The 15,979-nt window shown below is 50.5% G+C and overlaps 1 protein-coding gene across 4 annotated transcripts; it reads right to left on the bottom strand.

Moving 5' to 3' along the window:
• Window positions 1-283: 283 nt before the first annotated feature.
• SGK2 (serum/glucocorticoid regulated kinase 2) lies at window positions 284-15,095 on the bottom strand. 4 transcript variants are annotated; one of them, XM_066198995.1, is made up of 14 exons: window positions 14,962-15,095; window positions 9,698-9,767; window positions 8,461-8,518; window positions 7,946-7,995; window positions 7,300-7,357; window positions 6,629-6,712; window positions 6,191-6,322; window positions 5,259-5,371; window positions 4,742-4,778; window positions 4,077-4,163; window positions 2,695-2,790; window positions 2,272-2,427; window positions 1,815-1,904; window positions 284-1,607 (listed from the first exon to the last, which is right to left on the bottom strand). In XM_066198995.1, the coding sequence occupies exons 1-14, from the start codon at window positions 15,011-15,013 to the stop codon at window positions 1,452-1,454; spliced, it is 1,239 nt and encodes a 412-aa protein (XP_066055092.1). In that variant the 5' UTR covers window positions 15,014-15,095; the 3' UTR covers window positions 284-1,451. The 4 variants fall into 4 exon arrangements, with proteins under 4 accessions (XP_066055092.1, XP_066055093.1, XP_066055091.1 ...); XM_066198996.1 differs by lacking the exon at window positions 14,962-15,095 and adding an exon at window positions 13,529-13,547; XM_066198994.1 differs by lacking the exon at window positions 14,962-15,095 and adding an exon at window positions 13,290-13,515.
• Between the last annotated feature and the right edge of the window lie 884 nt (window positions 15,096-15,979).

Raw genomic sequence — 15,979 nt, 5'->3', positions numbered from 1 at the left:
AAGGTGCCCAGAGAAGCTGTGGCTGCCCCTGGATCCTCGGAAGGGTCCAAGGCCAGGCTGGATAGGGCTTGGAGCAACCTGGGAGAGTAGATGGTATCCCTACCCCTAGCCTTTAAGATCCTCAACGCTTCCGTGATTCTGTGATCAGCTTAAATTAGGGAATTCTTCTTTAATTTAAACCCAGCAGTGTTAGTGACTTTCTGCATGCAGCTCCACAGTCTCAGGCCCAGCACAAAGCAAACACCCTCCGTCCCCTCTTACCCAGGACAACCAGAGAAGCACGTCAGTGTTCACAACTTTAATACAAACCATGTCATATTTCCAATGACTTCAGCATATACAAGATAGAGCTTAATTTAAAAAAAAAAAACCCAAAACACACAGTTGTACCAGCACAAGGTTCCCCACAGCATGAGCATCACACAATTTTAGAAAGCCCCTCGTGTAACCCCGTGTTGCTCTGAGCCCCCTCTCCTCCCCACAGCAACAGCACAGAACAGCTTAAAACAAAAATGTGGGAAGTGACATTCAACGAATACACCGGCATTTAAATTAAGGCAGAATAAATAACTGTTCCACATGAGTGATGGGCAGTTTCAGGTGAGTGCTGGAGCACGGCCACCACTGGCTGTTCACTGCCCTCTGCTCATCACGGTAGTGTTGGTGTGCCTGGGGCAAGTCAAGCACAAGCTGTGAAAGCATCCCCCCCAACCAGAGTTCAGCTATAAAGTTAATTTTATTTTTCCAAGCAAGTCAGCCTCTTTCCCCACCCCCTCTTTGATCTGGGATTTTCCTCCCACACATTGGTTCCTCCATCACAGCCTCGTTGTTGCTTCAGTAGCGTCCCAATCCTGGACCAGAAAGGTGGTCCACTCACTTTGAGGAGGATCAGACTGGCATAAAAATCCGCAGTGCAGTTCAGGACTTAGAGATCTGCAGCTGCCTTTGGAGCAATAACTGATGAACAGTTTTTCACTCAGCCCAGGATGAGCGGCTTGAGTGACAGAGTTCACTTAAAGGAAGTCACTGTTCATGGTGATGTGAAGAGTTTCCTTTTCTGTTCAGGGCTTGGGGAAAGACATTGGACGTAGCTGAGCACATCCACCAAAAAAAAAGTGTCCAGTTACAGGGACATGGCTGTTGATATGAATGATGGCACATACCTCAACCATAAATACAACCACAGAGTGAATTCAATTCTGCCAAGTAGCACAAGACACACAGGGAAAATCATAGTCAGTGTCCCACTTTCTCTGGCAGGGAAACATTCATTTAAGGGAGAAAATCCACCAAACAGCAAAAATTAAGAGCTCTGTTCCATCCCAGCCAGTTAGTGTGTTAGTGCCAATTTCCTTAAACCATGAGCAAAGGACAGTACCAATCCTCCCGAAAGGAAAATAAACATAAAACCCATTCATTTAAAATATGGCTTCACAAAGCCTTTGTAAAACTTAAATGTCCTCTTCAGTTGGTGCATATGAAAATCCTAAAAATGCATCTGAGGCACTGGAGCTGCTGGCTGCTAGGTCAGGCGTGCGGGTGATGGAGGCAGAGATGGCTTCTTGGGTGAACTCAGGATCAAAGTGTCGCAGATCAGCTGGGCCAGCCTGAAACAAGGAGCAGAGACACACAATCATTGAGTGAGCAGAGCCAAACCAGACCCTTGGGTTCAGAGAGCCCAACGCAGCTGCTCTTCCAGAAGAGCAATCACCACTGCATCTGCAGGCCCCAACCCACACCTCAGAACCCTCAGTGTCAGCATGAGACATCTGGAGAGGTTCCCTTCAGTAAAACAGACAGAATTACCCACTTACCACATTGGGGTTGAATGGAGGAGTAATCCTCTTGTGATATAAATCATCCCAGTTTATTGGGCTGAAGAATACATGGCTCTTTATCTCGAGCTGTACAGAAAGCAGGAAGGAAGAGTCAGTCTTCTGCCAACCCTCCTTTTCCAACACCTGGTCTCACGGCTTTACGTGGTTTAAGAAAGATTTGAAGTTACCAAATACCCATATCCACAAATCCTTAATACATGAGGGTGCTAGTCCAGGAATCCCCTGAAGGGAAATGACCCTTCACACACTGGTGTCCTTATCTGGCCACCACCCCCCTCCCTTTGGAAATCCAAGTCCATGTGTGCCTTGTAGGAGGCTGAAGGGACAGACTGTGTGGGAAGGTTTTTCCAAGGCAGCGCTGTTATGAAAGAAATGCTCAGAATAGAAATTTTCCCAGCCATCCTCCCTCCTGCTCGTAGTGAAGGCCACCTACAAAGTCTGTTTTGGCACCCAGCCTCCTCTTCTGGTCCTTGTGGAGAAGTCCTTGAAGGATGTCACAAGCTGCCACAGTCTTGGTTCCTTGGATCTGTAGTGGCTTGTGCAGAATGTTGTCATACATCTGAGACACATCCCGGCTGTAAAAAGGAGGCTAATTTGAAAGAGAGGAGAAGCAGCCAGGTAAAACATGAGCTACCAGAAGGAGCCACACATTGCAGGTCAAAATGAGTCCTGCAGTGAGTAGATGAGGGAGACCTGCCACACCTCTGCTCAAAAGGGCAGTGGTAGGGTTAAACCAGATCATTAATTCAGGATTTATTTGTCTATCAACTTGTGAACACCAGACCAACCTCACACCACAGCTTTTGCAAATAAAATTTCCACTACGTAAAGTAAACCAGCCCATTTCCAAACTTACCAGTCCAAAGAGCATTTCATAGAGGACAGCTCCTAGGCACCACCAGTCTACTGTCCTGTCATAGGGCTGCTTCTTTAGCACCTCAGGAGCCAGGTACTGGGAAGGCAGAAGGAAATATTGGAGTCAAATTATAAAGGAAGAGCTTTGCCCTTCTTAGTCCCAAAGCTGGCTGCAGCTCAAGTTGAACAAATGCATTTGGAATAGCACAGATGCATTTCCTAGCATTGTCTAATAAACTGTGCACTTGCTTTGGGGCAATGGGGTTGAGAGATGTCTACCAAAGTCCTCAAAGTGTCCTTACAGGCTACAGGAGGTTCTCTTCCTTGAGAGGACTTCTACAGGAATTCACCACCTCCCACAATTCAGCCCGAAATCCTGTCCCACTATGACACATAACACATTTAAAAAGCTCCTGTATTTTTGAAAAAGCTGCAGTTCTCAGCCCCAGAAAGTCTGTCCAAAGCAGCAAAACTACCAAGAATCGCCATCAAGAAGCAACAGGCAAGAATTGGAGCAGTCTGAGGAAGAGTTTCCCACAGAATTACCTCTGTGTACTATCAGGCTCTGTCTAGAACAGGAAAACACCAACACACACCAAAACTAGAAAACAAAGCTCAAGCATTCCTGCTGGCTTCCTGCTGTGCTATTGCATAAGTGACACCCCACTGAAAAAGGAGGGAATTCCCCCCCCCCCCCCCCCCCGCTTCTGCTGAGCTTGAACACTGAAAGGTGTTGCATTTACAGCCCCTTTGTCAAGCTGCCTGGGGAAAGCAGCAGGACAAGTATATTACCTAGGCTGACGCATTACCAAATCCCCAGGCTCAGTAAGAAGCAGGCAAAAAAGCCTCCAAGAAGCCAGACTGGAAATAGGTTTTTGCAAAACCCAGTTGCAGTGCATTAGAGGAAAGGCATTTCCTCCCTTGGATCAGTGTTTGCATTCCAGGGGGGAGCCTGGTCCTCTCCTCTGCGCAGGGCATTCTGCAGCTCCTGCATGCACCAAGGACACACAGGAGAGCACAGCGAGGTCCTGTACATGCCAATACCAGCAGGCTCCTTGTTCTGCCCCTCTGGGGTCTCCGAGCAGGTAAACATCCTGCTCCCAGGGACAAGGTTGTCTCCACCTCCACAGCTATTTTCACAAGCCATTTCCAAGTGCAGGAAGCCCTGCCCCAACAGCTCATTAATACTCCAAAACTGCTGTGTTGTTACAGATAGAGCTATCTCTGCTGGATAGGGAAGGCCTTATCTGAACTCCAGCTTCAGGCTGACAACCTCAGAGACCCCATAATTTTTTGAAGTATCACATAAGCCTAGACCCAGAGCACCAGGTGTCTGAAGGTTTCACTGCCCAGGTCACAGCAAAGCCCCAGCAGATGCAGTACCTCAGGAGTGCCACAGAAGGTAGAAGTTGTCTCCTCTTGCTCCATTCCTTCTTTGCAGAGTCCAAAGTCTGTCAATACTATGTGTCCCTAAAAAAAAAAGGGAAATTTTAGCTTGTCCCACTCTTTCTGGAGAGGAGACAGGATCTCCAAAGATTTGCCTAAGTGTTAATTCTCATGTGGGTTTTAGTTCCCCACTGCTCATCTGCCTCCCTTCCCTCCCCTTAAATTCATCCTATAGCACAGGTGCTGGAGCCTGTAGAAGAAAAATAAAGTCAAGATTTCTTCTTATTTTTTATTTGTCTACAGCTGGATAGTCATGAAGAGATTCAGCACTGCTGTGATTTTCTGCTACTTTATCCCAGAGCCAACTTATGTATCAGTCACCACCAGAGTTACAGCAGTGACCTGCTCTTCACCCCCCTGATCCCTGCCCACAGGTCACGTCCCAGCTTCTGGGAATGAGCCAAGGGCCACAAAACCATGCAGTTCTTCAGAGGGCAAGCCCACTCATCCCCTCCAGGATCTGCACAGAAGTGCAGTGGGGCAGGCAGACAAAATCCATGCCATCCTGTCAGCTATAGCCCAGCTTGCAGAGCCACAGCCCTCTGCTTGTGGTCTTGATGTTTTTAAAGCCAGCAGGAAGACAGCCCAAGCTGTGAATATACCTGACAGTCCAGGAGGATGTTCTCAGGCTTTAAGTCCCTGCAAGACAAAGTGCTGTTTGAGCAGATTTGGCCAGATATTTAGAAAACATGGATCTGAAATAGCATCAGCTAAGAACAGGAGATAACAAAGCCTCCCCATCTGGATTATCAAGACCTTCCCAAACTGCAGACTCCCACCAGTATACATGCACGCAAACATAAATAGGCTGCTTTCACACAGACTGCATTTCCATGCATAAATTGTTGCTGAGAGATAATTTCTTACTTATTGAGCCAGGTTTGTTTTATGTCTTTAAACTTAACATCCTCAGACTGATACTGGGAAGGGGAAAGAGTGGTTTATTGCCTGTCAGGGCCAGGGCAGACCCTTTTGCAGGGTAAAGCGCCGGCAGCAGAGCCTTGTCTGGTGTAGGGTGTTCTTCAGCTTTTCCAGTCCTGCATTTCACTTTCCCAGTGAATCCCTTTCCCTCCCAACACTGCATCCCCCACCTGGGCAGGCTGGGTGCCTCTGCCTTACCTGTAGATGATGTTTAGGGAATGCAGGTACCCAATGGCACTGGCGACTTCTGCAGCGTAGAATCTCGCCCGGGGCTCGCGGAAACAGCGCTCCCTTTGCAAGTGGAAGAAGAGCTGTGGGAAGGTGAGAGGGTTGATCATGTCTCTGAATAAATGAAGGCTAATGTGGAGCAAGGCTGAAAGCCAGCTACAGAAGTGAAAAGTGATTTTCAGCAGGTAGCACGTGAACAGCATGAAATAAGCCCAAGCCAAGTGAATTTAAGAAATCCAAACATCTTTCTGGAAATTGTTTCATTTCTTCTCATCATTCACAAAAAATTAATAATTCTCAACCCCGCATCATCTACTGACCTGGTTAAGCTCCTGGCTTACTACAACCCACAGGCTGATTACAGTGATAATATGGCCATGAGACATGGTACATGCAGAGAGCTGAAGATGCAAAGATCCCCAACATGAACTTGATTTGGGCAAGATATCCACCTTAACAACACCTCCCAGCCAGTTTCAGATAGCACGGAAAGACAGCTGAGAAAGGTAAACTTCTACAGGACAGAAAAAGTCTAGAAAGCTACAATGGCATCACCCCTAAGTGCTAGACATGGATCCAGAGATGGCCCACAGGGGGGTTTCCCTGAAGCTCACCAACACAAATATTTCTCATATTCTCCATAGGATTTTAAAATGCCCCAATACTGCTTTTCTTAGAATCTTTACTTTGGCAATCATCTGACTCAGGTCATTGCCAGCAAGATCTTGACTCAATTTATGTGTGAGGTATCCTGCCAGGTATTCCTGGCTGCTACTTGCCAGCAGTCAAAATATTATCTTCTTCTCAAGATCATTATCTTCTGACAAGAAATAGTTTTAAATAAAGCAGCATGTTTGTGAAGGACCAAGAAGGATTAAAACAAAGCCTGTAAGTGCACTCACCTCTCCTCCATTTACATAGTCAAGCACAAAGTAAAGCTTCTCCGAGGTCTGGAAGGAGTAGTGGAGTCCCACAAGGAAGGGGTGCTTGACATTTTTCAGAAGCACGTTGCGTTCTGCCATGATGTGGTTTTGCTATCAAAAAGCAGACAAGGCATTAAGGTTTCAGGCAAGGATCAAGCCCAGCCTGCCCTAAGGGCTCATTACTGTCTTTAAAACACGTGGAAGTTGGGAGCCCACAAGGGTCATTTCCAGCACCAAAAAGAGAAACCCTCCCCCTATCTGACCTAATTAATCTCTGTTCTTTTGTTCTCATGGCACAGGCAAAATCATGTTTAACATCAGAAATGCCTACCTGAATGCCGGGTGCCCCAGCTGCATTACCCAGAAAGCCCATACACCCACCACAATTTCCAGGATAGCCCAGGAGAGCAGACACACCTCCTTTTTCTTGAGGATGGTTTTCTTATGCAAGACTTTCACTGCATAAAAAGTCCCATCACACTTGCGTTTGGCCAGGAGAACCTGCAACAGAAGAAGCTGGTCACAGCTACCTGTCTCACCTTGGTCAGTGTTCACTCATTAGTTCAACACTCTTGTGCGTGATTATACACAGAAAACTACTCCAGAGGGCCAGGTACAGCGTTTTAAGGACCAAGCTCCAGCCCTCTCAATTCTCAGCAGTTTGTCATTGCCAGAAGAAAAGCCCTCAATATCTCCACATATATCCCCTAGACACCCAATAGAAAATAGTTTTGGAGCATTTGAGGTCAGTCCCATTTAAAGGGAACCCTGGCTGTCCCCAAAGTTTCTCTGGAGATCTTTTGCTGAACAAGTTTGAAACTTATTTCAAATCAAACACTGCTCTTTACCATCACCACCCTGAGCATAAAAGCCCTCACTCTTTGGTCCTTAGAGAGCTTGGAGGACCTTAAAGTTATAATGGACTGTTAATATCAGTATCTAAGGTTTTATTTAATCTCAGTCCCACTCAGGCCAAACACCTCAGGAGAGGTACAAGCAAACCACACAGCCAGAAACTCCTTCAGCAACCCATTTCCCTTCCAAGCTGCCTCCAAAGAGCTGCAGCCCACCTGCGCAAGCCCACTTACTTTTCCAAAGCTTCCTTTGCCAATAACCTTCAGGAAGTCAAAGTCTGTTGGCTTGGCACTGTTGGGCAAGAATGAAACAAGTTAATGTTTCTGGGAGAGAAACACGCAACAGTAACACCACCATCTAAGCAGAGTTCCTGCTTGGAAAAACCAGCGTTTGTGAAAGGGATTAAAGGGCGCTGGCGGGTGACCCTCGCTCCCAGGCAGCTCAGGATTCACACTGAGTGTGTCAGTGCACCCTGCAGAGGATGAGCCACCCCTCAGCAACCCATGGGCTGAAGGCAGCAGCAGTGACAGCACGCTGAGGACAAAGTGACGCCTTTACAGGGGACACAGTTTATCCCTGTTTCTAAGGAAAGATAGTCAGGAATCCAACAGTGACAAGGAAGGTCTTCCCTTACTGTGTCACAAAAGGAAAAGGGACAAGGGGCTACAGATGTGGCCAGGAGAGGATGATTATAACAAGTACCAGCTGCAGCTCAGTTTTGGAAGCTGGTGCACTGGTGATACATGTGGTTTTAAGGGCCAAGTAATGTAATTGTCCAGACTCCTGCAGACATCACCCTGTGGCACACAGGGACCATCTGCATCCCCCTGCCAGACGTGTTCACGCTCCACACCCTACCTGGCTTTGCAGGGAGCTTACTTGGGGTTAGCAGAAGGTCCGAGGTTGATGTTGTCAGTTGGTGTTGAAGGCTAGAGAAGACAACAAGAATTTTAGCCGCAAGGACTGTGATGTGGGTTGGGTTTTCCCTTCCTCAACACAGCATCCTTCACACAGAGTCATTGATAAACACCCATCAGCAAGAGACTCAGTGGATCCTTCAGCAAACATTAAAGGTCTCTTAGGATGGCCTCATGCACACCCAGCACCACAGAGCTGCAGCCTCCCTCTTCTCAAAGACAAGGGGATACATACACATGTACACACTCTCCCTCCTTTTCCAGTTCCCGAGGAATCTTACCCTCCTCAGACTCCGGGAACATCATGCCTTGTCCAAAAGAGCCTCTCTGCTGTTTTTCTCCAACCAGCATCACCCACAGGACAGGGCAGCAATAGGACTCCCACCAGGCTAACACAGGCTCTCTCCTTGTTTTTCATGTAAAGGCACCAGCCCCCTTTGTCCCAAACAATTTGCTTGTTCAGAGCCATGATCTCACCTGGGTGCTTTTGTCTGGGCTCCGAGAACGATCCATTAAAAAAACCACTCGTTCAGCACTTGGGAAAAGAAGAGGAAGTCAGTGTTGAATACAAAATCTGGGAGAGAAACAGCTTCACACCATTAACCTGCCAGGGAGCAGTGCAAACCCCAGTGTGTGCACCCCTTCCATCATAAGAGGGCTCAGCTGAGCTCCCCAGCACTGCCATCCCCAAAGGATGGGGTGCCTGCACTCTGGGGGAGGCAGGGAACAGTGTGTGCTGACAGGAGGTTGGGCAAACAGGGCTCCTGGTGAACAAGCACATCTAACATTAGCCTCTGACTTGTAATAGCAGAAACTGCACAAGCCATGAGGACCAGCACAGCCCCAGCAGCAACACAGCACCAGGCCAGGTAAAGTCACAGCTCTCCTGGCCATGGCCAGACCCCTCTTGAGGCAGATGCAGCCCCCTCCCCACTGCACAGGGATGCTGCAGCCCAGTGAGTATTCAGAAGAGTCCAGCTAGGTCCAGCCACCACGGTCCATGGGGCTGGCAGCAGCCAGAGGCCACTCCCCAGGCCAGGTCAGACCAGGGCAGCTCAGGGCTGTTGACATTGCAGGAAGAGGAGCTGTCGTGGCAGGCTCAGTGAGCAGAGGTATTAAAGACCTCTTGTCTGCCTGGTGCAGCTTTTGCTGGGGCTGGAGAAGCCAGACTTGAACACTTGTTTGTTCAGATCCACCCTGCCTGAGCATCACTGGGGGTGGGTAAACCTTGCCTCAGGGATTTCTCCCTTTGGTTTTAAGGGTTCCCCTACACTCTTTGCCAGAATTAAGAAGATACCGTGAACAAAACAGCTCTGCTCCCTTCTCCCCTGCCCCAGAGAGCTTAGACTCCCCCTCAGCCCCACCACACCCTCACACACTGTGTCAAGGCTCTGAATCCCCACAGCCACCCTCTGCCCCACCCCTCCCAAAAAGGGGGCCCAAAGCCTCCCCTCATCTCCCCTGTGGGTGCTCCCACCCTCTGCCCCAACACACCCCCAGGCACAGCCCCCCAGCCATCCCAGAAAAACCCCTCTGGCGCAGGCAGGCTGAGCGTGGCAGGAGCTGCCGGGCACAGCGGATGCTGGCAGCTGTACCAGGGACTGCCCACATCTGCCCGGTGCCAGCCAGCTCCATCCACCAGCCAGCCAGTCCAGGGCTTATCAGGCTGAGCTGTTAAAGGGCTCCCATCCCACTGGGAGGGTGTCATACTCACTACGAGCAGAGCCTGGAGCCGGAGGCCTTGATGGTCTGTTCTATCCTCTCCCGGCCGTGCTTGATGAGTTCTGTGAGGAAAGTTGGAGCACCGAAGCCGATTAGCTGGCAGCGTGATCACAAGTGCACAGAGGCACATTTGTTCTTCACTGACCTTGCTCTTCTCTCCACAGCCGCCCTCCTCCCCCTTCCACTCACATACCAAAATAACCAGGAAATTATAGGAACCAGGACATCTTCCCTCCCAGCCTCACCAGGAGCCCTCAATAGCTCACAGGACAGGGATGAGTGCCACAAAACAGACACCCTCTCTGGTGGCCGAGGGGACTCGAGCTAAAGCACCACTGTGAAACCTCCTCAAGCCACCCCTGTGTCCCCAGGGGGGACAAGGAGACTGCTTACAAGGATGAGGTTGTACTGGGATACGTCATACAGTTGGCACATCCCCTGTCCCTTTCATTCAGGACTCTGTGAGTAATTAGGGACGTGAATGAAACCTTTCAGGCCCTGCAGGAGGTAAGCCAGCCCACACATCACAGGAGTAACTTGCCCAAGGACACATAGCCAGTGCCAGAAGCTGGGATTCCCACCATGGAGTCTCCCTGCTGCTCAGCTGTGCAGGCAGTTGCCACCGCTCATCACCATCACCTCTCCCTTCACAGGGAGGAAGCTGTGAGCCTGCTGCCTGCTCCTCTGGCTGAGCCAGAGGGAAGCCCAAGCAGTGCAGCCTGTACAGAGGAGTTCCTTGTTCCACTTAGGTGTAGATAGCAAAATTATTTCAAGACTCACTTTTACTCCTCAGTCCTGCCACTGAAGGGAAAGCAAGAATCAAAACATTCACAGAAACACATCTTTCCCTCTCCATCTAAAAAGAAGGGGCTTTATAGACTCAAGCAAGCCATCATCCTGGAATTGCTCTTCTACAGATCAAGGAATGGACAACACCAACTGTCAGAGCCCATCTCCCTGGGCAGGGATTTTGTAGAACAAAGTTTTGAGGCAAACAAGCCCATAACAGAGCATTTCCTGCATGGACCTTTGGATCTGCCAGCCAGAGAGAGGGTCCTGTGAGCTCCTGAGAGCCCCTGAACTAACCCCACCAGCAGATCTGGTATTTGGGGGCAGCTCTGATGAGCAGCCAAAAAACTAAGCTGTGGGTTTAGAGTTTCTGAATGGATAAGAAAGGCAAAGCAGGAATTGAAAGCAAAGCCCACAAACCATGCAGAGGGAGAACTTACAACATCAGGCTGGTCTGAGCTGCTGACCTTGTCCACACTTTGCCCTGCAGCAAGTCCAAGGTCCTGTCCCAGCCAGCAGCCACCAGCAGGGACAGCACCCAAAGAGATCAAGCCCCATCTCCTCCCACTGGGCACAGTCCTTTCCTGGCAGCCTGGCTGTCCCAGGGCTGCTGAAGGTCATCCAACACCTGCCCCGGGGCTGCATTTATCTCACAGGCTGCAGGACAGGAATGGCCACAGCAGAGGGACATCACTGCTGCTGTCTCTGAGCAGACAACACTCACTGAAGGACCCAGGCCTGGGAGGAGGCTGGCACAGGGCACATAGGTGTGTGTGGACAAGCCCCAAGCTGCACATGGCAGCAGTAGGTAGAGGAGTGAAAGCTCCCACCCCTGCTCAGGAGCCTCTTGCCAGAGCAACCCAACCTAACACGTCACTCCTGCTCACTGCCTGCAGCTCCACCAGGTGATACAGCCCGTTTCCTCCAAATCTGAAGCCCCACAAGCTTGGGTTTGGCCTCAGGGCCAGCTTGCTGCCACTGCTCTGATCCCAGACCCAGGGGAAATAATAATTCAGGCAGAGACAGAGATATCACAGGTTAGGCATCTTGGAGAGCACGTGGGCAAACCATGGGAGCACATCTCTGTGCCTTAGAGGTATTAACTAGCAGCAAAGGATGCAGAACAAATTCCTGACTCACTCCAAGGGGCTTGGACAAGCCTGTTTTAGCAACCTGCAGCTAGGCAGGAGCCCCTTCCAGCCTGGCAGCCCATTTGTGCCTCCCTCCACCAGCCCTGCTCTGCTCCACTGCCTCTGCTGGAAGTGGAGCCACTCAACAAGTCCCTGCTGACCAAGGGCAGCTTTTTCATTAAAGGGACTTGCTCTGAGGTTAAAGTCTCTGGCACTGAAGTACCATACCCATTTTTAGGATGTGTATATCCACATCCCACATCGCTTTCTATTCAGGTTCAGAGCCACCTTCCCCAGCCCAAGTCCACCTTCAGAACCAGGTTAGTTTGTTTAAATCTCACAAGCAGTTAAGCAGGCTTTTCCTTATCACTAACAAACCCTCCTCCCCCTAAAGCACAAAGATTTCCTGAGCACACACACTGCACAACAGAACCAGAAATAGGTCACAGAGATACGCTGGAATCCTTGGTTATCCATGCCCGGCTGCGTCCCTCCTTGTGCCTGCTGGTGCAGCACGGATGCTCCAGGCACTGCCAGGGCCACAGAGAACATCAGCACCAAGTCTAGGAGTTCCCCAATATAACGTGACTACTGCACATCAGAAACCCAAACTCCTGCACCCCACTCCCCCCTACTCAAGGACCATTTCACCGCAACTCCCGGCCACAGGCACCCCCCAGGCAGGAAGAACCCGCTCACACAACAGAAAGCTGCTACTTACAAGTTGGAGCAGTTACTGCAGCTAAACCTCCCCCCAGCACACATCCCTCAGTAACATACGTTCGCTTCCCAGCAGAGCACGAGCAGCTCCCTGTTCCTCGCACAGTTCTGGCAGTGGTGACCCACATTCCCATGCCAGCCCAGCGTTATTTGCTACAAACACATTACTAATGCAAGGCGTACCTTGCACGGAGACACAACCTCATAGACTCGTCATCTGCGGGCTGCCCCCACCCTCCTCCCTGATGTCACCGCTCTCGGCAGCCTCCCCTGCCTAACCTACATTGCAAACCCCCCGGAGCCAGTCCCTCGCCCTCTCCTGCTCTGGGAAGGGCTGCCAGGGCTCTCTCTGGGACAGCAGGCGATATTTTGGAGGGAGCACAGAGTTCGCAGAGGCAGGGGTGGAGAGAGGGGCACCAAAGGCAGCCCACAGCTTTCACCCAACACAGGGGCTGCTCGCAGCTGAAGGGGGAGATGCCCCAGTTTCAGCTCAGAGAGGAGCAGGAGGATTCCTGGAAACACGTGCTTGTACTGGGGAGAGAAAAAAAAGGTTCAAGTTTCCCCCTGCTACAGATCTAAGAGCTAGCTGCAAGCTAGTACTGAACTCCACTTTCATTCCCATTGAGACACTACAGCAAATCCAGGAAGAGGTTAGGAAAGACTTTAAAGCACTTCTGCATTTCAGGAAGCTTTCTTAACCACCCTCTGGAGAGCTCCTGGCTTGTCCAATTTTCTCCTGCAGATCCTGCTCCCTACACCCCAGGGACACTGCAAAACAGAGCAGGAACCCAGCCAAGCAGCCCTGGCTCAGGGCAAGCTGGAGACAACCAATCCTCGAAATTTTGGAGAAAAGCTACATGCAGAACTTAAAGAAAACAGCAGGTGGCTAAAGCTTAAAGCACTTTGGAAAAGAAGAAATCCATGAAAACAAGTCATCAAACATACCTGGGAGCACATCTCCCAGAGGCTGAGCCCTGAGGCACGGGAAGCAGTCCACAACCACCGAGCACAGATTCCTCTCATTCCCCACACTTCCCCTCCTTGCACCAGCCCACCCTGGCTGCCCTGTTAGGCCAGGAGCCCAAAGCCCCTTCCTAAAACCCAGAGGGGAAGAGCTTTGTTTCCTGCAGCAGTTCATTTAGCCGCTAAACACAACCACCCTCAACCCCTCAGAGTGATCATACCACTGCTGGTGCCTCAGTGCAGCACTTTAAAGAGAGCAGGAAAAGCTGACCAGCTGCAAAAGATGAAGAAACACCTGCTAGCTATACCCAAGGAGTGAGAATTTAGGTGGGAGGGAGAACTTTGGGTGGGGAGGAAGAGGTGCAGGTGGTGGGTAGGAGCAAATTACAGCCTCAGGCAGGCAGCTCAGGTGTTCTGAATAATTTTTTACAAGTCAGCTGGAAATTAGTCCACTGTGCAGTGGTTTGGAGGAAGGTCAAAACTGGCATTTGGTTCAGGTCAGACCCTGAAGAAGTTGATTTTTACAGTGTCCTCAGGGACCCTGGAGGGCTGCAGCCAGGGCAGCCAGGCTGGTGCTTTGCAGCACTATTAACTGCAAACAAAACCACATGGGGAGCCTGATTTGAGAGACCAGAGACTGAGCTCTGAGCAAAAGGAGACCTGGGAGAAGGGCTGATATCTTCTCTCTCTTCATTAAAAATAAAGCCGTTGCTTTTTGCTGTCACTGTAGTTTCCCATAAAATCTCTCTGCGTGCAGCTGCAGCAGCAGGAAAAGAGCTTCTAGAGCAATTTTAGTGGTGGGTGCAAGGAAATAAAGGCCAGGCTGTGGGCAGCATTCCCTGTGGGAAGCAGAAGGGCTGGCCACCATGGGATGGGTCCCTCACCCCAGCTTCCAGGGGGAGATCATCAGGAACATCTGATGTTGTTGGTTTCGTGTGTAATGAGGGTGGAGGAGCAGCATTTTGCTTGAAATATTACCTTCCTTCAGGTCTAAACCTGATTTTTTTCTCAGGCAATATTCTCAAGCTATCAGCCTTGACATCTTTTAAGAATGTCCCTTGTTTTACTTTTCTCCAGCTTTGCCTCTGCTTGCATTGAAATGGTCAAATTTCAGAATAATTTCATCAGTTAACTTACATTTTCTAGTCAATGCCTTCTGCTGTTGTTTCTTTAATGAAAATCTCGGTGTCATCAACAAAATCCACTTGATTTTAATTTCCATGGAAAAAAAAGCATCTTTAATTAAAAACTCACTTCCTATCTAGAGAAGAGTAAGCAGGAGGATCCTGTAAGGAAACTTTTAACAGCTAAAATGCATTAAATGCCTAAGTTCAAGACAGATAATGATGGACAAAGTGATGTTGGGTCAGTTTTGTCCATCCCACCCCCTCTGTGAGGATCACTGACCCTGCAGGGCTGGCTGTCACTCAGGGCCAGGAGAGGAGGCAAAGCTGCCACCTCCCCTCACACGAGTCCCCTGTGTGTGTCCCATAGGAACCAGGCTCCCTGCAGCCCTTGCTGGGCAGGCTGAGCCCGGCTGGAGCCCACCAGGAAGGCTCAGCAGCCCAACACTAATGGGAACCTCCACGGGATCCTTCTCCACGGCCTCACCATCCCCAGGGCTCGGTGACACCATGCCCTCCAGCAGCATTACCCTTTGTCTTGCCCAGGGCGGTGGAGGAGGGCTCCATCCAGGCCACGAACATAAGCCAGCCAAAATAATCTCCTCTCCTTGCAGCTGGGGCAGGAATTCAGCTGCTGGCTCCGGGTGTCCTCGGGAAGCAGGGCACGCAGATGTTCCTCCGTCTGCAAAGGTGAAGGGCACAGCAGTGAGAGCAGAAGCAAGTCCTTGGATGCAGCGCTAGCTGCCTGGCAGCCAGGCACGGCTCTGGGACACAGGGACAGCTCCTGAGCTCATCTGGGAAGCACCCAGCCAGCATTCAGTCTGCTGGGGATTACTGGGGGACTCTGCCATCACCCCAGTGACGAAGAACTTTGGGACTGGCAAACAGAGGGAATGGAAGAGAGCTGAGAGGTTTGGCTCCTGTAACACAGAAGAAATTTACCCAAAACCTGTTAAATTCATGTATTTCTGCTGTAAGGAAAGGATTTGGGGTTTAGATGCTCTTGAGGAGCTGAAACCCAGTTCACCCTACCTGTACCTGGGTGACTGCCCTGGCACAGGAGAAAACATTCCCTGGAAGCACAGGGACACATGGCCCACCAGTAAATCCCCAGTGTAGGGCAGGTCCCCACTGGGAATTCAACATCAGTCACTACAGATGCCTGGGGCAGCTGCAAAGCTGCCTGTGGAGCCCTGTGACTGTCCCTGGAGAGGTGACCAGGGTGAGCCGTTGTCACCCTGATGACATGGGTGGGACAGGTGGGTGTGAGCAGGGTTGTCCTCCTGCCCTCCCCATGTGTAAGGGGTGAGGCTTTGCCCTTGCTCTGTCCCGTGTGCCCACAGCCAGTCACCCTCTGCAGCAGCTCTTGTCCCTCACCCACCATGTCCGATGCCCAGGGACACTTTAGTGCCACCGAAGGGACTTCTGAGTGTGGGAGCACACACATCACACAGGCACGTGTCCCTGCTGGTGCCAACAGGGTAACCATGCCCCCTTACACCAGCACTGACCTTGGCCCATTCCCCTGCCTAGAACTCACACACTCCT

Source organism: Chamaea fasciata, unplaced genomic scaffold (genome assembly GCF_029207755.1).
Source record: "Chamaea fasciata isolate MVZ Bird 193981 ecotype frontalis unplaced genomic scaffold, bChaFas1.0.hap1 SCAF_17, whole genome shotgun sequence".
NCBI lineage: Eukaryota > Metazoa > Chordata > Aves > Passeriformes > Sylviidae > Chamaea > Chamaea fasciata.
Note: the sequence above shows the minus strand (reverse complement) of the source record. Positions and strands in the feature narration are given on the sequence as shown.